Source organism: Pogona vitticeps, chromosome 4, assembly GCF_051106095.1.
Source record: "Pogona vitticeps strain Pit_001003342236 chromosome 4, PviZW2.1, whole genome shotgun sequence".
NCBI lineage: Eukaryota > Metazoa > Chordata > Lepidosauria > Squamata > Agamidae > Pogona > Pogona vitticeps.
In genome coordinates this window covers 143040476-143061354 of record NC_135786.1, presented here as the reverse complement: position 1 = coordinate 143061354, position 20879 = coordinate 143040476, and the positions used below count along the sequence as shown (strand labels likewise).

The 20879-nt window shown below is 40.6% G+C and overlaps 1 protein-coding gene across 5 annotated transcripts in view; it reads right to left on the bottom strand.

Annotated features, from left to right (window-relative positions):
• The window catches only part of TRIO (trio Rho guanine nucleotide exchange factor), a 269555-nt gene that overhangs the window by 105818 nt on the left and 142858 nt on the right, over positions 1-20879 (bottom strand). For all 5 annotated transcript variants that reach the window (XM_020781274.3, XM_020781278.3, XM_072998502.2 and 2 more), the window contains exons 15-21: positions 18851-19017; positions 15238-15357; positions 9789-9980; positions 8286-8435; positions 4814-4928; positions 3909-4024; positions 1239-1361 (exon numbers count right to left, since the gene is read on the bottom strand). In XM_020781274.3, coding sequence (XP_020636933.3) covers positions 1239-1361; positions 3909-4024; positions 4814-4928; positions 8286-8435; positions 9789-9980; positions 15238-15357; positions 18851-19017 — 983 coding nt within the window. The remainder of the gene's footprint in view (positions 1-1238; positions 1362-3908; positions 4025-4813; positions 4929-8285; positions 8436-9788; positions 9981-15237; positions 15358-18850; positions 19018-20879) is intronic.

The window sequence follows — 20879 nt, the reverse complement described above, 5'->3', positions numbered from 1 at the left end:
AGCTTTTTGTATTTTCAAAAACAAAACTACAATCTATTACTGGATTTTATACCATCAATTTAAGGGGAAAAAGTATGCTCAGGAATTCTTAATGGCCAGCCCTGGAGATTATGTCAGACACGGATCTGAAGATCAGAAATGATGTAGGAAATGCAATTCACAGGCTACATCACCCAACGTATGCTATCACAAATTGCTGGTAAAGGAAGTTAAGTAACAGAGACTTAAGTTTCCAGGCCTCATGGTGACAGAGGAAAGCTTATGTAATGCAGCAAGAAAGGTCTTAATGGGCTGCATTTTCATATTCCTCTACAGCTGTCTTTATAACTGAACAGTTCCCAACTAATGCTCCACAGAACTCCACCTCTTTCATGTCTACAGGAATTAGGCTTGAAGAATTAAAATTAGAAGGCGGATACGAAATACTCAGTTTTACTTTTTAAAAAATCCTGACTATTGAAAAATATTCTCAATATTGAAAAAACAGCAACACGGGAGGTAACTATCATACACAACCAGTAAAATACAACTGCATAGCATTGTCTGCAGCTACTATAGAAATTGCAGCTCGTCACAGTGAAGTAAAGATGTGCTTACACAAAATTTTATCGAATTCCAAATGCTAGAAAGATGAACTAGAGAAAATATGTACAACTTTTGCATGTGACCTGCCCTCAACTTGTGATTGTAAAATACGTTTCTTTATCTAAATGCACACAAAACCACACACACATCTACAAAACAGTAAGAAGCACCCTTAAATGGCCTTAGAAGGCCATGTCCAATATCTAGATGAGCAAAACCAATTTCCTCTACAAGTTAAGTTTCCCCTTGGAGTTTAGGCTCCTGCAAATAAATTTCTGACAGATGCTGTTGGCATGTGCCGTTGAACTTATGCCAACATATGACAACCTTAAGAGAGTTTTCAAGGTATGACTTTTATTATGGTGTTTGAGCAGTTCAATACATTGCCCAATTCTGAACTGATTATAAATTGTATACAGAACTTTTGTCCTTGTTGCACTGACTGAGTCAAGAGTAGCAGCACTTCTCAACACTTTGGCGATCTTGTTACTTGCTTCTTTTAGTCTTGCTGTGCCTGGGTCAACATCCATATCATTCTTTCTGAAGACTGGCCATGTGAGTATTTTCACCAATCGGGAAAAACAAATAACCCACAAACCAGGCACGAGACTTACAAAGTCAAGAGCCCCAAACCTAAACAGCTGTTCAACTACCTTTGCCGTAATCTGGAATTCTTCATGTTCTTTCAATAGCTCCTGAGTATGTTGGATACTGGAACCAGTGGAAGTGTGTGTGGACAAATAAAATTCTCCATTGTCATGGATCCACTCAAGAGCCTAAAAACACAGTTTGAAACAAAAAGTTAAATAGCATCTTTTGGTAAAAGCAATTTAAGCACTTCTTTAGGGACATAGAGTTATTCAAAACTCTTGTCACAGATTCATGTATTTCAACCTATATTCCTGAATCACCAAAAATTTAGGCTACAGCCTAGTTAATTTCACTGAGAAGTCAATTCCTCTAAATGCAATGAGTAAAGATGCTTAGAACGGCAATGATAATAGCTTCCGAACATGCTGAGCAGTTTGCTACAGAGAAGACAGTAATAGCAAATTCCAGGGAAGAAATATTTAGCTCAGATGGGAAAGAATGCAAACTCTAATATTTTGAACAATTTTAAAGAAAGACTCAAAGCATCAGAAGACTTTTTACAGCATGACTGAAATGATATGCCAGCCACCAATGATTATATACAATGGTGCCCCACTAGACGATTACCTCACAGAACGGTTTATTTGCTAGACAATGAGTTTTTGTGATCGCTATAGCGCTTTGCAAAACGGTGTTTCCTATGGGTGATTTTCGCTGGATGATGTTTTTTGGTCTGTGCTTCGCAAGACAGTTTTTTTGGGGACAGTTTTTTTGCAAGACGACAATTTTGACAGCTAGGTCCACGATTTGCAAAATGGGTGTTTTCGGGACCGTTTTTCGCAAGACGACAATTTTGACAGCTTATCTGTGCTTCGCAAAACAGTTTCTCTATTGGCAATTTTCGCAAAACGACAACGATTTTTCACCATTCGAACACATTAAACGGATTTCTATGCATTCCAATGGGGAACCGCATTTCGTAAGACGATGTTTTTGCAAAACCGATTTTCGCGGAACGAATTAATATCATCTTGCGGGGCACCAGTGTAGTATAATATCTACCCACTACATTGGGTTTTAGGAAAGAAAAAGGGTTTTGAGACCCACAAAGTATAAATACATAATTTTTATAAAACTGAAACAGCAGGAATGCACTGACAATAAAGCTACAAAGATTTGTATCTCATTTAAAATAAAGGGGACATGTGAAAAATTATGTCCTGTTTGCAACTGTTAGTGCCTAGAAAAAGCCTGGCCTCTCATCATTTCCCTATTTGTGTATTTTGCTATTTTGCCTTCTAATATTTAAATCATTGGTCTGCTTCTTTAGAATTGGAATGCATTGTTACAGCTATATTGACACTGCTCCCATAACAAATATATTATATTGTATTTGCACTACATATCTAGCAGCTGAAGATTCAAATCAAGACCTGTTCCCTAACGGCCACAAATTTATGGCCAAACGCAATCTACAGTTACCATTATGAGTGGATCTGCTCTCATGCCCTGCCTCCTATCACCCTTGTCCCCGATGCATACATTGCTGGGGGCAGGCTAATGCTTCACCACCAAAAACTCAACAGTGTGTACAATATTAAATGTTAGCTTAAAACCTACTGTGAATTCACTTTCCCATACTTCCTGCCACTTCTATTATCTTCATTAACTCCTCAGGCTGCTTTTAAGAAGGCTTAATGATTTATCTTCCCTCCTTCAATAATTAGTATTTTCTATTGCCTACATGGGCCAAAATCCTACCGGTTTTTTTTTTTTTTTTTTTTTTTTTTTTTTGCTGTTACAAATGCAACAGAATAAATTAGGAATGGTAAATTGCCACTAGTTAATGAGTCACACACAGTATTCCTTGTCACATGACTAATTTTGTGACATGGAGTATATCAAGGAATACAAACAATGACTGATTACCTAGTAGCAACACGCTACTGTGATTTACACCACTGCAATTATGTGGAAATGAACAACCAATAGAATTATGGGCATTAGGGGAAAAAAACCAGACAGAAAGCTCTGTGCCCAACAAGCCACGGGCAGGTATTCAGATCAGGATTGTGGGCCTTCAGAGGCTGATGTCATTCTTCACCACTGGCTAGGCTGGCAGGAGTAATGGAAAATTGGCTCCAACAACATCTGGAGGCCCACAAGAGGGAAAAGGAGACCCTAAACTTTCCGCTCCTACTGCAATCCCTCATGTGGCAAAAGATATTAGATTGTTTCTCCACCTGTCACAACCCATGTGACCGGCAATTCTCAGAATAAAAGAAGCTACAATAGGAAAATGAGAAATGAAAAGCTTCTGCAAAGAACCTGGGTTGCACCTCATCCTTTGAATCCTTCTGTGTACTTTCAGCTTTCTCTTACTCAAAACATTACAATTCAGCCAACTACGCTTTAAAAGCGAGTCGCTTATACTTGGGAATTTATTAGCAAGTTCAACGCTTAACTCAGTGTGACCTTGTGAGCAACATCACGCTGACTGAAACTCCTTGTGGCACAAAAGGGATAAAGGTTACAGTGTAAACACACACCCAGGTGAATTCAGTGTTACTATAAAGGGTAGTAGGGACAAAAGGGCTTTTCTTTTTAGCACAGACTGTGAGAACCAGAAAATGTGCAGTTGCCTGTTTCTCGGGAGAACGGCTGTAAGCAGATAAGCACATTGCACTTCAACTACATAGGAAGGGAAGACTGCTTAAAGTATAGGCTCTTACCTGTTTGGCACTTCTTTCAAAGACCACGTATTGTTGACACTGATCAAGACGTCTTTTTCTCATGGTCCAGTAGTGCAGGACACGGTTTTCCCTCTGGAAGAGTTCATTCAGTATATCTGCCAGATCATGAAGAGAATAAAATCGATTGACTTGGCCAAGGTAAAAATGAATGCCTATAGCCCTGTTCAAAAGATCCAATACCTGAATAAGGAGAACGTGTGAGGATGAAGACTGTGTTCACTCTACCCTGCTCTGTCGCCCTCCAAACACGGAGAGTGCTTTTGTGAAGAGGAGAGACCCTTGTATGCATGCAGACTCTCCAGGATTCCTGACCATGTGGAAAACCTCCATCAACAGATGACATTTTCTTCTTCAGAAAATCACCCTCCATGTGTGAAGAAGCTTCCTCATAAATTGAATTCATTTCTGTTTTGGAACCCCTGGACAAAGGTTATGGAACTAACATATATGACAAGCTATTGAAATAAATCAAATGAGTATGGGAAAGGTAGACAGAGACCAGTATGGTTTCAAAATGCTAAAATCTTTTTTTTTTGTTAAACTAGGATAATTTTTTCAAAAAATTAACATACATGTAGCTGTACAGTGTGCACCTTTCCTCCTGAATATGCTTAGCCTGTCCACTGCATTTATTACCATAATTATTCCACAGTTTGTACACAAAGTCAACTATGGCAAGTTCTGGATTGCCCACCAAAACATTCTATACACCTTCATTTTCATGTTCAGGCAAACTGTGATGGTCATCATAGAAGAGATGTCACTTTCTCTTTGCATCCTTCTTCTTTAATAATATAAAGAAGATACCTGAATAATATCAATTTACTCCCAGCAGAACTGCTGAACTATATTCAATCAACTTATGGATAATTAAGCAAGCTTACTTTTGACCTGCTGTTCAGGGGCCTTGATGTGAGTGACCATCCCAGGCATATTAACACTATTCCTGTGCAGGTACTTCAGGAACACATCAGCATTCCGCCGAGCCAGGGTACAAGCCTAGAAGAGAGGAAACAGGAACATCTACACACGCTCCCGCAAAGTGATGCTAACTGGGACTGTTGTTTTTAAGTTACGGTTTGTATGCAACCTTTGGATTTGATATATGAACAAGGAGGAAAACTCAGGGTGACAACACAGGCAGTTACAGCAGAAGCTTTCTGGACCTGTATTATAGGATGTGCAACTTTCTGTTATGCAAACTGATCTTTAATTCTCCAACTTACAGTAGCACAGGTTGAAAAAAGATCCAGGCACCACCAACATAATTACTTGCTGAAGGTTTTTAAATCCGTGTCCACAGATTTATCGAGGAAAACATTATTGCAGCAGTTTAAAATTAATGCTTCACAAAGTTCATAAGATACTAGTTGATCATATATCCACCCTAGCACTCCGGAACTGAAGTAGACTAAATCCTCTCACAGTAATGATTTGCACACAGATTGTCATGCTGCGTTTTGCTCTTATGACTAATTGGGAAATAGTTGTCTGATATGATCAGCTGCCCTAGTGCATTACGTACTCGCCAGCATCCATAATCTGCAGATTACATATTAGTAGTGCCTTTTCTAGGTTGGACCCTGGTGACAAAAGAAAAAGAATTAAAGCATAGGCAAAAAACTAAATAATCTCTTAATTGGGCCTGCTTGTGAACAGCAAGACTGTTAGCTGTAGAAATGCAAAGTATTGACTGGCAGAGGGACAAAATAGAGGTAAAACAAAGCTTTAATATAAAGCTGGGCCAATTTTCTCACAGATGAAGGGTATACAGTAATTCCTTTCTGATGAAGATAATACAGCAACTACTTTTTGAAGCTCAAAGTTATTAAGAAAGGAGGCTAGCTACCTATTGGAGCAGATCATAGAATTTGCAAAGGTTGCAATCCTAAGCGTACATGTTTGGAACGCTGTGGGATTTCATTTCTATGTGATCACATATAATAATGCCCTCAAAAGCAATAACAAGGGATCAGAGGTATTTTAGCCCCTCCCCTTTTCAGACAAACACTAGAGACAACCTGTTCCAACCTGACATACCATGGACTCGTCATGATCCTTAGCCTACAGCATTTCTCTATTAATTTCACTGTCTAACCTCTTCTGAGAGAACTTTTTCAGATATTTTCAACATTCTATACACCTTCATTTTCGCTTCTCTCTATCTTTGATATTAGAAATCAGAAGACTGAAACTTAGAAAGGAAGCAATGAATGAATTAGAAAAGATCACTGAAAGTAAGGATGTGTTACTGAACCAAGGGTATCCACAATCTTCCCAATCACCATGGATGGATGTGAAAACTGGACAGTAAAGAAAGCTGACAGGAAAACAAATTAATTCACTTGAAATGTGGTGCTGAAGGACAGTTTTGTGGACACCTTGGGCTGCCAGAGAGATTAACAAAGTGGGTCCTAGAGCAAATCAAGCCTGATCTATCTCTGGAGGCAAAAGTGATGAAACTGAGGCTGTTCTACTTTGGCCATATCATGAGAAGGCAGGATTCTCCGGAAAAGACAATAATACTGGGAAAGGCGGAAGACAGAAAATCCAAATACAATATGGATTGACTCCCTAAGGGGAGCCCCAGGCTTGAGTTTGCAATAGCTTAGCTGGGCTGTTCAGGACAGGACATTTTGGAAATTGCTCATTCAAATGGAGAGAGAGAGAGAGAGAGAGAGATGGATGGAAGCCTAGTTTAAGAAAGACTTAGTGGTAGTGATAGTTTGGCAGTGTCCAAACTCCTTTCTTAAACAATAAGCAGGATTGATAAAACATAACATCTAGATAAGAAAGTCTTTATTTACTCTACCAACCAAATACCCAACAGTTATGCCATGATCCATTTGCTAATCTTTAACTCTCTTTGCTGTTTCGTCCACAATTGTCTCTTTAACCTTATTTTCTAATAATATTAGAAATTCTGAAAATGAACTTAGTTTCATATATCAAGCAGTTTGACATCCTTGTACTTCCGTCACTTCAGCTTCCTGCTCCAATTAACAAACTGCATAGATTTGAAAGTGTTTATTTGCTACTCTGAGGAACCACAACCCTTTTTGGCTTCTTTTCCCATTAGCTTTCTTGAACATCTCTCTTCATCCATTTTGGAAACAGCCGTCTACAGCACATGAACTTTTCCCTTTGCAAACAGGACTTACGCTTTTCCTCCTCTCTGTCAAACTCTTGCCTACATTCCAAATCTACTCTGGAGGGGCTCATAACATGCTAGAGCAGACATGGGGAAGAATGTACAGGGATGGACTACAGTGGAAAAGGGGAAACCTCTTCCATCAGTGTGTCCATTTTGATGGTGGTGGAGAGGGACACAACTGAACTCAGTTGGTTAAGGACTAGTTCAAAGGTTCCCAACCTTGGATCCCGTCACCACTTGCTGTGCTGGTGGTTTCTGAGAGCTGCAATCCAAGAACATCTGGAGACTCAAGGTTGGGAAGCACCAGACTAGTAAAATAACTACAGACTCACTACAGTGGATTAACTGCAATTAAGTTCAACTCTGTTGAACCCAGCATTCAGTTTAAAAAATTATATTACCTGTGTGTGACACATACCAAAAATACAATGAATATCAAGGCTGTAGCACATTAATAGTTGTATACAAGAATGGTTTTCATACAACAGTTGCAAACTGAACTTTGTCATGAAGCACTGAGAAGCTGCTATTACTACTGAAGCTTCTTTCCCTATGTAACTATCAATCATGCTGTGTTTTGCATCCCTTTTCTGTCTAATAATCCTCTCAGTTTCTCTCTTTTCTCGAGTCCCGCCTCAATAAAAACATTTAATTAAAAAGTGGTGTCCACGGCAGTGTTACCACTACCCATGGAACTCTTCAAGACCAACACAAACAGATCCAATGGAAGCTTCCTAAGGAGGATACCTGTGGTTCTGTGTGCATGATTTCACTTGCCTCCACATAAAAGCCATCTGGTACAAACATTCCTGTACAGAAATCTGGCCGATTTAAGTTAGTTAAATAGAGCCTGTGGACAAGCTCAGGTATCTTCAGATACAGCCTTGTGCCACAGTGATTAAACTGCAGTACTGCAGCCGAAACTCTATTCATGAACCTGGTTCAGTCCCAGGTAGCTGACTCAGGGTTAATTCAGCCTTCCATCCTTTTGAGGTCAGTAAATTGAGTACTCAGCTTGCTGGGACTGGGTGTCGAAGAATGTGTAGCCTATATAATTAAATTGTAAACTGCCCAGAGAGTGCTCTAAGCACTGTGGAGCAGTATATAAGAAACACACTCTGCTTGCTTTTTTTATAAGTGCCACACTTTCATACAGAATCAATTTTACAAAATGGACAATTCCAACAATGTGTCACAGTTACCTTCAGGAATGCCTCTTTCTGTTCAAGGTGTTTACTAATCATTGGCGTCACGTGGTCTGTTTCTGAATTGGGGCCCAGTTTGTCAGCTCCTCCACACCAGTCTTCTTCCCTCTTGTATTCTTGTTCCAAGCTTTCCAGCACACTGCACACCTATCAGCACACATGCAAGAGGAACAGATTTAAGGACTGATATTAAACGATGGGAGTCGTACTCTCAATACATCTGGCATTTGCACTCCAGCATATAGGATTGTTTCTATTAATTGTGCCTCCCAGCCAGTACCACCTTCATCCTGCTGGTTTTATTTAAAATACCACAAAAACCCTGATCATGAGTTTACCTAACCTCTTGAGGGGACTACTACCTAAGTCTCCAGCAGAGCCTGCTGGTACATGGGAGTACTGACTCATTTGACTGCTATGAAAAGCTTATTAAACTGAATGATGAGGATAAATTATTTTGAACAAAACAAGAGGAATTCATTTTTGAACAACAAGCATGCAGGGAGAACAAAAAGGTAAGTTATAACTACTTTTATATTTATACATTCATAATTATTTTTCACCCCCTTCATTGGCTAGGGGATTCTAAGGGGTGCAAAAAAAGAGTAACTTCTCCAAATTTCAAGTAAGAGGCTGGAAATCAAATGGTTGCCACTAAAAGCCAAACCATTGCATCTTTCATTCTTTCTCTTGGAAAGTGTACTCTTTCCCAGCATGGGCCCTTCTAGAGAGTTTGAACTACAGCTCCCATCATCCTTGACCACTAGCCATGCTGGATGGACCTAACAAAAGCAGCAGGGCAAAACCCCTGGAGAAACCAAACTGAGAGAGAGCATGCTGCAAAACACAGATTGTGAAGTCACTGTAATGGGCTTTTCCCCCTAAGCTCTTATTCCACTGCATTGCTGTTTGTAGGGATGGAAAAATCTCCATGCACAGCAATTCCCAGTTCTTTATGATGTGTAATTTTGCGTAACACAGGGAGACAGGAAGAGAAGCCAGGCAGATGCTACTTTTCCAGGGTAGCAGAACAACTCCTATAAAACCTAGTCTTGTTTGAACTGGGACTATGAAACTATGGGATGAAGTAAAACAAGAAAGAAAAGTCAGTATAGAGCAGGCATTAAGATTTCTAAGCATTTGCCCTCCTGAAAAGTAGCTACCTCTGGGATATTGAAAATATTATTTTATATTAGAAACACACAAATTGTGCTATCTTCCGAGGAAAATGTTGCTGAGGGTGGTGTGGTGTGGTGCTGGAAGCTATGAATGGAAACGTTTTGGTCAGTTTTCAAACACTCATGTAATACTGGCCAGCAACGTACAGAATAAAGCAAAGGATCCAGGTCTGTCAAAAAGCTCTGGCTTGCCTTATTGAACACAGCTGGATGAATTTGGGCTTTGAAAAGTAATCTGCTATAAAAACCAGCTCTTAAAACAGTATGCCAGCAGCTCCCCGTAAGGGCTTATTAAGTCACTTCATAAACTGCTGTCCTTTACCTGCTCCGATGTTTTGTAAAAGGCCACAGAGGCATTCACAAGCTTGAGCCGATCTTCCATCTTGAGCATCAGCTGTTGCCAGTGAGAGGCTACCTTCTCAGCACAGTCCCTGATCATGTCCATGTCGTAATGATTCGCCTGCAACATTGCCTCAGCTTTCTGTTGCACCTGCAGTGCACTCTGGTGAGTTTTCTGATCAAATGCAAATAGAGCATCGCAATGAATTCATGAACACAGTCACAGCATCTTCAGAACAGCTTAATGCCAGAGGATTAATCTGTGATTTATGTGGGATAACTGCACTGCCATCGTACAGCAGCTAGATACACACGCCACAAGAACAATAAGCAGCATATTCTGTTGTAAGCAGCACATTCTCATCTAACGCTAGCTCAGCATGAGCATTTTTTGAGTAAATAAGCAAATCCACTAGGAGGGAAGAGTCAAGAACCTAAGCCAGAATGATGAAGAACCTAAGGTTAAGTTCTTAGGGCCACTTCTCTTTCTTGTTTTGAATTTCTCTTCAACACTTTCATCTGTGGAGTCCTGGCTTACCCCTCACTGATGTGTATTTAGTCATATCCATGCCTTGTTGCCTTCCCCTCTTCTTCTTGCTGTTTCCCCCATTGTTGTAGTTTAAATTAAAGGCTCTTTGGAGGCAAGAACCTCTCCTTCTCTTTGTCTGCACCCGCTGCGTATATCAATCTATAGTGTGCTATGTAATGTAGCAGCAAAATGTCTTTATTACTATTAGTATTTCATGCAGATTCTCTGAAAAAGGATACAGCTGACTATGTTGTGATACACTATTTTCATATGGAATTATTCCTGTGAACAGTTCCAAGCACCATTCCAAAGGAATCCAGACAACAGCTTCAGCCTTAAGGTGGGAGACTGTGGTGCACCTCTTAACTCCAAGATGGGAGTTATACCAGGGCAAACATCACCCTTGCTTTTGTGTGGGTGACACCAATTTGCTGCCACACCAATGTTTTTCCTTTAAAGCAATGTCTGTGGGAAGCACACCTTGTTTTCAAGCCTGGTTGCCATCTGGGGAATCTTTTCACAACATGGCTCTACTTAAAAACAAGGTGCTCAAAATACATGCCCTTTGTTCTAAAGTAGTACCATAGATTGTTTTGCTAATGCTCTGCTCACAGCAAAGAAACCTGTAACAGGCATAGCATATTGGCTCTTGATGGACTGGAGGGAATGTGCTCAGCTCATAAGCAACCCTCTGCGAAGTTACAACGCCTGTATTCTCAAGGTGTTCCCACCCTGTCTGCTTGGCTTTCCCAGTAGCTTGTCCAAATAGATTCATTAGAAACAAAGGGACAGAGGCACCAAAAGAAGAGCAGCAGCATCAACATGTCTGTCCGAAAGACAGCGGAGCTCCTCAGCATTCCCAACACGTGTTCTAGAAATCCAAATAGTGGCCAGCTAGAGCAGATTTAACCACAAGGATTCAGCATCCTTTGCTGAGTATTAATGTTTTCTTCTGATGGAGGAGGAGACCAACATCAGCCACGAGGAAGCAAACCAACTCTTAGGTGTCTAGTGAGTTTAAACAACAAGGATAGTCTGATGGCACCCTATAAACAATTTTATCATGACAAATGCTTTCATCAATTGATGTCCACAATGAAGTGAATCCCAATTCCCAAAACCTTATGCATGATAACTGTAAGCAGCCACAACATGCTTGCTTCAGTAGTCTAATACAGCTCACTGTCTGGAAACTACTCACTAAATGGGAGTGGCAAATAGCCCAGAAAGCCCACAAGGCAGTGTTCAAGGCACAGGTTTTCACCTCAGTCTAGATCTAATCTATACACCATTTTAGCAACATAGCAATGGAAGAAAGTAAGCCCCACAAGATGCAAGTTAGAGTGCCAAGCCTGACTGTAATTAAGGATTCCAGATATAGATTGCTTGTGGAACTACATAATCTTTAATCTTCACTAATAATAATAATCACCTGCTTGCAAATAACCACACAGTCCTGAATGTGGTAAATGGAAAGTAGAAGAGATTTTACGGTTCACTAGCATCTAAGCCCTGTCACATTATATATGACAAGAGTTCAAGCAACCTCGTTTAGACTGGTACCAAGAGCTGTCCATCTGTGCCCACAAAAGATCACATGCTATATTATCTGAGCAATTGTACATTCAATCATGTCAGTTGGGCATATCTAAAAAGGATGCACCTCATGGCTGCTATGCCCTACTCAAGGACTTATTTCATTCTATTTGCATCACATCTGGATAAAATATACGTATTGGGGTGGAGGTGGGGAACCAATACTTATGTTACACACATACAGTATGTGCATATCTCCCACCTCTGGAGGGCTTCTAATCATCTGGAGAGATGTGTAGCCCAAAGAAGAAATGTCAACAAATATGCATATAGGGGGCAGTGTGTCTGTCACTGCCTTGGAAGGAAAGCGATGACAAACCTAGACAGCATCTTAAAAAGCAGGGACATCACCTTGCCAACAAAGGTCTGCATAGTCAATGCTATGGTTTTTCCAGGAGTGATGTATGGAAATGAGTGCTGGACCATAAAGAGGGCTGACCGCTGAAGAATTGATGCTTTTGAATTGTGGTGCTGGAGGAGACTCTTGAGAGTCCCCTGGACTGCAAGGAGAACAAACCTATCCATTCTGAAGGAAATCAACCCTGAATGCTCCCTGGAAGGACAGATCCTGAAGCTGAGGCTCCAATACTTTGGCCATCTCATGAGAAGAGAAGACTCCCTGGATAAGACCCTGATGTTAGGAAAGTGTGAAGGCAAGAGGAGAAGGGGATGATAAGAGGATGAGATGGTTGGACAGTGTCATCGAAGCTACCAAGATGAATTTGACCCAACTCTGGGAGGCAGTGGAAGACAGGAGGGCCTGGCGTGCTCTGGTCCATGGAGTCACGAAGATTTGGACAAGACTTAATGACTAAATAACAACAACGTGTCTGTCACTGTGATACTCCTCCCCCCTTCCCCTGTGTGCAGTCAATACATGGAGAAGAATCCAAACATTTGTAAATGCTGCTCCCACCTAGGCTAGTAACATGTGCTAGAATGCTGTAACTTCCTTGCTTTTTATAAAAAGAAAAATGAAGATTTCTCAAGTGAATATGGGATATACGACTCTCACTCCTTAAAAAAATCAATGACATCTACAAAAGCAAACAACAATTATACTGTTGACATGAAGAAAACCTGCGCAATGGGAGACAGCAAGTATGGATTTTTGAACAGAAGGGCCAGGAAGATATCTATCATTCTAAGTATCTGGCTTAGGTTGGTGGATCTTGAGGTTCTGAAAAAAATAAACCAAATACTAGCAGCTTGTAGCCTGCTCTCTCCTAACTTACACATCACAGTTCCTTGGAACAAGTCTGAAAAGCAAGCCAGTAATAGTTCTTTACAATTACAGAGATTAGATGCTGGTCCCTTTTAAGAACTATACAGAGCAATTCAAGATTTGATACAAACGTACTGGATTTTTTTTGCTGCATGTTACGTGAATTGTTATGTAGTGTGAAACATAAGCTGTGCTGATTCCTAGTCCCCTTTAGCTTAGATGTTAGCAATTATCAGCAGAAGTTCAAGCAGAGTTTTCTGCAAGAGAGAAAAATCCTCAAGTTTGCTCTGGAATCCTTAAGTATAGCCAGTATCTATGCAGCTCTATCACAAACTAACAAAGTAACCCCCCCCCCTCCGGTATTAAAACGGCTACACAAGAACGAATATCTACAGGGGAAAAAAAGGTTATACAGGAAAGTTACCAAAGCTGTGAAGAGTGAGGATACACACACTGCAAACTGTGAACAACAGAAAGGGAAAACAGAAAACTCCACAGAACGATAGAAGAACAGAAGGCAGTTACTGAAGGACCGATTTCTGAAAATAAAAAGCTTCCCAGCAAAAAAAGCACAGGATTTTATTATCAGGCATTTTATGCATTGAGGTTCTTAACATGTATACAAGCAGAAGGTTAGTTCTACAGAAGAGTTTTCAATATGAATGCCCTTTAGCTTCTTTACATTAGGGCACAATCTTGTGAACTAGATTTGTTCACTCAAGGGGTCCAAAGGATATGCTGAAGCCCCAGAGGTCAGGCAGAAAGAGAACCTCTCAAGCAGTACGAGACATCTGTGCTTAGAAGGTAACCAGACCTACGTACGGAACTGCTTCATCTTTGAAGACATTCCACTATATAGGTTGTGGTGGGGGAAAGGCTGAAAATGGACAGATTTGGGGCAATGGCTAGTTACCGCTTTGGATTCTTTTTTTAAGGAGAAGGCTGGGATAATATTTTAAATAATAAATAAATAAATAAATTACCAAGCACTAGCACTGTTAAGCCCAGTTAGTTCACAGAAACACTCCCTAAAGATTCGAAGTCTGCCTGAGTGTGAGGCAGGAGCAGCTTAACGCCTACAGGATCTATGTCTTCCCACAAATTTTGCCATGATAGCCAAACGGCGAAGGGCAGGATGTCATGGAGTTAACCATGGGTGGAGCAAAGGAGCTGTTTCTCCATAGTAGAAACAGAAGTGAAGCGCTGCTTTGTTGGTTACACCAAAGCAGGAAAATAGCAAACTCTAACCCAAAGGTGGCTTAAGCAGCCTTAGCACTGCTTTCCCATACTGGAATCCCACCCAGGTTTGAATGAAAAAAATCACATGGGATGAAGAGGTGACAAACAACCTCCATACAACCAGTTGCCAAGGAAACTGATGTTGCTTTCTGCATGATTATACTACCGAGAATACTGTGAAATTTACTTCTGGACAACTATGCAAACCCAACAATAAATTAACTTGACTAATAACTCTTAAGCAATTAATCCGAACCCATGAAACAGAAAATATTGAGGAGTTAACTAGATTTCTCCCTTCAACAACACTAAGGTTAGGGCACTGGATCCCTGTGAAGTCCAAAATCCATTCAGAACTCTTATGCCCCCTAAAATGTAACTAGAAAACATAATAGGTTATTTCTCTCCCCCTCTCTCACACACCTCCCCTGACATGCCCCAGCAATCTCCCTTGCTGCCACGATGAGCTGCCATGACAGGAGAGGAGGCTGGTTGGGTCACTGCCATATTTATTTTTTTTTGGGGGGGGGGGTAAAACTTGGTATAACAAAAACAGAGCAGCTTAGATCTGTGCAATTCAAGGGAGAAGTGTACACCTTTGAACAGAGCGGCAGGTCTATGTAAATCATTCAAGGATAACCTTGTTTCCTTGACCACTTACTACCCCCTGGCAACTTAAATATTATCAAGACAAGTATATATAGCCTGCTGTATTAAGGAAGTGTAACCGCTGAGCTCATAAAATATCAACCAAATTGCTCCCCAAGCACCTGTGTCAAAAGGATGTCTTTCCACACTCCAGTGGGCAGCAAACGCAGAATGAACAGCCAAAACCGCTTTTACCTCTATTGCATGCTGAAATTGCTCATGTTCACGCTGCAGCTGCTCTGCCTCCTGTAGCGAACTAGCAGTGATCAGGCCAGCATTTAACATGGACTCCCCATTTCGGATCCAGCCCAGTACCTGAAATGAAGGGCAAGACAAAATAGTTTTGAACGTTCCCGTTATGTCCAGAACGATGGCTCAGGTCTAGTTGTTCACCCAAATGCCATGCAATCAACTAGACTGATATAACTGTTAACTCATTCAGCAGTTGGCTCAGTCTTTTATTTAAGACCTACAATTGGATTTAGGTCAATATATTTTAAAACCCATTTTGTTTACTGCTAAGAAAGATGTAAGATTAATTTTATGCTGGAATACTACTTGTGGCATCCGCCTTAAACTAAATGGAAATTAAATTATTTCTGAACAACTTTATTATTAAGATGTCTTCAGTTTTCAGTCCACAGGACAAATGGTTAAGAAGCTAGGGTTTCATTATTGGACTGTGTACCCTTTTCATCTTTTCTCAGCTCTGAGAAATATGTCTAACCACTCCACTTACTGTTAATTGTTATTGTTACTGTTATTACCGTATTTTTTGCTCCATAAGACGCACTCCCCCCCCCCAAATATCTCAATGCATAAAATCCCTTGATCTTCTTGTGAAAAGAATTGGGATCAAAAACTTCAGCCTCATTTTACTCTTATCCATATTTGCCTCCACTAAACATTCCTAGATTCTTATTAGCACCTGCTCAGCACAGGTCTGTATTGCTCTAATATAAACGAAATGCCAACTGTGGATTTACACTTTGATAGTAAAATAAGAGAAACATTAAAAAGGACAAGACAACAAAATTCCATGGTGATGAAGCCCTTCCAATCTTTATACAGCGTGGTGTCTTTCTTCTTGATGATGAAGGAGAATACCAATTCAAAAGAAAATACAGCTGCAAAAATGGTGGGTATTAAAAGGTAAAACTGGGCACATAAAAAGAAACAGTACTTAACGACTGCCAGATAAAAAGCACAGGGGAAAACTGTTTAAAAAGAACATAAAGCAATCAACTGCCACTTAGCTCTGTTTGTGTATAAAACATTTTAAAAGTAGTAATGTTACAGTATATCTCACCAACTTTATTCCTACCACCTGCCATTTTAGCTCACCCAGACCTGATGTTCATTGCTAACAAAGTGTCCTAAGGCACCCCAGTCCAACATCAGTCAATCTGGCAGGAAGTCACATTCATTAGCTAAAGGAACGGTGCAATGGGTGCCACAGGAAATAAACACCACAAACAGCAAAACTTGATTTAATCTATCTGATCGAACACCTGCTGAGCTGTGAGGATTCTTGCAGCTCAGACGGAAAACAACAAGACATCTTCCTTCCTGGCTTAAGGAAGAAATGGGTGTTTTTGTACCAAGGTCACTTCGTGTTAGAAGAGAAAAGACCTTTCCACTCCAAGCACTCTAAGCATTTCCAACCAGATGACTTCTAGAGATGAAACTTAGGTTCAGAATTTTCGTCACTGTCAAGCTTATTGGACAGCATTGATTTGTTTTTCTTTGTTGCTCCTGTTTTCGAGTCACTGGCCTTTAACAAGTACATTCAGTTACATGCAATGTGTCATCAAGAAGGAATTAATTTACATTGACCCTAGGAGGGCTTTTAAAGTAAGTGAGATATATTTGGCAGTGCCACTCCCTGGTGAGTTTCCATGGCTAAGCAGAGATTCAAACCCAGGTCTTCTGAATCCCAGTCTGTCACTCTTCCCACTATATCACACCAGGGTAAATTCTACCAAGATTTAATAAGCTTACCACATAGTCCCAGTGTTATGTCTGAGGAAGTGGACTTGTCCATGAAAGCTCACATTAAAATATAGCAGTAAGTCTTTAAGGTGCCACAACATTTTTGTTTCCTTTATTATTATTATTATTATTTTGCCTGATATACTAGCACAGACTAACACGGCTACCTCTTCTAAAATGACAAGCTTTAAAATGTAAACTTTCCATTTCAGTGGGCAGAAAAAGAAAGCATCCACCTTGAATATGAGATCATATTTGAATATTTGCTGCTATGTATCTGGCTGCAGAGCTAGTGGTTGGGACCTCCATTCCCCACTGAGCCTCTTGGGAGTACACCTAGCCTGTGTAGCCTTGAGCAAACTATACAGTTCCAGGATGCCCCAGAAGAAGGAAAAGGTAAGCCACCTCTGAGTATTCTCTATCTGGAAAACCATGAAAAGGATGGCCATCGGTCAGAATTGACTTGACAGTACATATATACTGTACTTACTCTTCATTATTAAGTTCATTGGACTTGTTGCTGATTGTGGAGTCATGGTTATGAACCATCAACTTCGTTTTAAAGGAAAATAATAGTTTAAGATGTTTTGGTTGCCAAATGTATTGGCGAAGATCCTGCTGTGAAATACCACACACATTAAGGGAGATCACATAAGCATTTTGGCAATCTTCTTACCATCAGCTGCGGTTCAGGGATATAGCCAAGTGCACTATTGAGCAATTGGAGTAGTGGCGGTGCCTGAGCATGTGACAGACAGCTGGCATAATCATATACACTAGATATTTGATTTCCTATATGTGTTGTGTGAGCCCAATAGGATTTTAGCATAAAACTCCAGACACATTAAGATTATCAGAACACTTTTTATTTGCGCAAACACACAATGGCTAAAATCCTATTGTATAGCTATGCCGGCAGGTTAGTCATGTCTGGAAATCCAAGCAGGGGGTCACTAATTGGCAGGCGGAAGTACAGAGATGTTTTGGTCACAATCCTAGTGACGTACACAATCAAGAAAGGGCAGTTGTGCAAGAGATGTGAGACATTTTTCCTGCCTGTCTGCTATCTAACTATGCCATTCAACCTGATCACATGACTGGGCAAGTGAGAGTGAGGGGTAGTGAAAATCGCTTGCCCAATTGGGCATGATTTTCTTCAATAGTATTTTGTTCTGCTTCTAAAACAAAAAGATCTATTACAGAAATGCCAGTCATTTAAAGATTCTATTTAATTTTTTTGGCTGAGAGTGGTGCTGAGGCGATCAAAATGTTTTGTCTACTTAGAGTAACCATGACTTTTTGTATCAAGAGGTCTCTTATTTCCTCTTTACTGATTTCATTTATATATGTTAATTGTTCTTTTTCTCATCTTTTTATGTACTTGATTTCTTTTGCAAAGGCTGCTGCTTTGATCCACACAATTCAATTTCATCAGAGAAATGTGAGCTGAGTCAAAGGACATCCTCTCTACTGGAAATCATCCATTCACTTCAATGAAGCCGGCCTGGGGCTGTTTCCCATATAGATCACATCCAGATGCTTGCATTTTTAAAAAAGTGGTTAGTTTTGGTGCTGTTTGGGGACTGTTGGCTTGCCTTGTAATTCAAATACATGCAGAGAAACATACCCAACAAAATAGATCACATCATCTCTGTGGCAATAGCAGACATAAACTACCAAAAAACCCCACAGCCGCCACATTTGCAAACCCGTACCTGCAACTATGTAAAGTCATGATTTGGGGAACTTGCACATTCATTTCACAGCAAAGGTTGGGTATGGAACAGACATCTCATAACACGGGAGTGACTTATACCTGCTTGACTTCAGCCTGGAGGTGGCGTAGCTGCACACACTGCTCCAAGTGTTTTCTATGCTGCTCTGCAGCCAAGTCCAACTCCTGCTGCTTTTCGTGTAGGAATTCCAGCAGGTCTTGAACTCGTGTCGCCATGTCCACATCTCTGTCACAGAGCAGCTCCACACCTGCAACCACCATCAAAGAATGAAGCGTTGGCCCTGGAGCTCTCTGAAAGCTCCCTCACAGAACTGTGAAATGGTACACAGATGCCTCTTGATTTTACAGCTCTGCCTTGTAGACTGATCTTTTTCCCCTAGTTTTCAGCATCTGCATAAAATTTGTTTATGAAAGCTACACATCTCATGCTAGTATCTGTACAACTGGCCTTGAAAGAATGAGAGTTATGTCCACTAGCACATCAATCTGAGTGGTATGAGAGGACAAGGTGTTACAGTGGCAGTGAGCAGGAATTTCCTACCAAGAAAGCAAGGCAGAATTTCAGTGGTCCAAATAAATTCTTGCCCCATCAAGAGCAGAAGCAGCATGTAAACTGTCCACATTTGGCATCATATCACTACTGAGATATAGCTACCCTGCTGTAGATACCATGAGGTATCCCCATGCCACACAGTATTAACAATCAAAGGATTTTATTTTTTTATTGCTTTCCTCCTCCATTACTTTTTTGTATTATCTAGTCTGGCAAAGAGTGCTGGAGAAACACTTGAACACTTTTGTGGCATTTATTATTATTACCATATTTTTCTGTGTATCAAACAACACTTTTTACTTAAATAATTAGACAAAAACTTAATGGTCGTTTTATGCAAAGATTAAGGGACGTGGTGGCGCTGTGGGTTAAGCTGCAGAAGCCTGTGTGCTGCAAGGTCAGAAGACCAGCAGTCGTAAGATTGAATCCACATGACGGAGTGAGCTCCCGTTGCTTTGTCCCAGCTCCTCACCAACCTAGCAATTCGAAAGCACGCAAATGCGAGTAGATAAATAGGGACCACCTCGGTGGAAAGGTAACAGCGTTCCATGGCTAAGTCGCACTGGCCACGTGACAAGGGAAACTGTCTTCAGACAAACGCTGGCTCTACGGCTTGGAAACAGGGATGAGCGCCGCGCCCTAGAGTTGGACACTACTGATTAAATGTCAAGGGGAACCTTTACCTTTATACACAGAAGGCAGCCACTTTCCCTGCCTTTTGCGAAGCCACAGGGTAAAGCAGCCATGACAGGGCTTCAGGATCAAAGGGGTGGGATCATGCAAATTTTCTAATTTTCTAATTTGGGGGTTAGAAAAGGGGGGGTCGTCTTATACATTGGGTCGTCTTATAAACAGAAATATACAGTAGTTTTATTTATATGCCACATTTCTCCCAACAAGGGACCAAAAGCGGCTTGCAACATTAAAATTCACACAATTAAAAACACAGTAAGTTAAATATTAAAAGACAAATTAAACAATATATGATTTAAAATTAAATTACAGGCATACCTCGGTTTAAGAAATTAATGTGTCCTCTGGGACATTACGTAATGCGGAAATTTCGTAAACCAATATGCGGGTTACGTTAGGAATGAGGGCAGCACTAGAAACCTCCAGGCGCAATGCGTCCTGGGGAATCCCTCTCGTACAGTGGTAAAAAAAGAGAGAGAGAAAGTATTTTCTATGGATTTCAGTTTGTAAACCGAAAATTACGTAAACTGAGGCTTTTGTAAACCAAAGTACCACTGTAAAAGATTAAAACATTAAAACATGGAAAAGATTAAAATTATCTGCTAAAATGGGGTTCAGGGATTCAGTTGTAATTGTTAAAAGCATGCCTGAAGAGATGGGTTTTTAGCTTTTTTCAGATGGATAAAAGGGAAGGGGCCATCCTGATCTCCTGAGGGAGAGCATTCCATAGCTTGGGAGCTGCCACAGAGAAGGCCCTCTCCCATGTCCCCATCAGCTGTGCTTGTGCTGGCAATGGGACCGAGAAGAGGGCCTCCTCTGCTTATCTTAATCGCTGAGAAGGTGCATATAGGGAGATATGGTCCT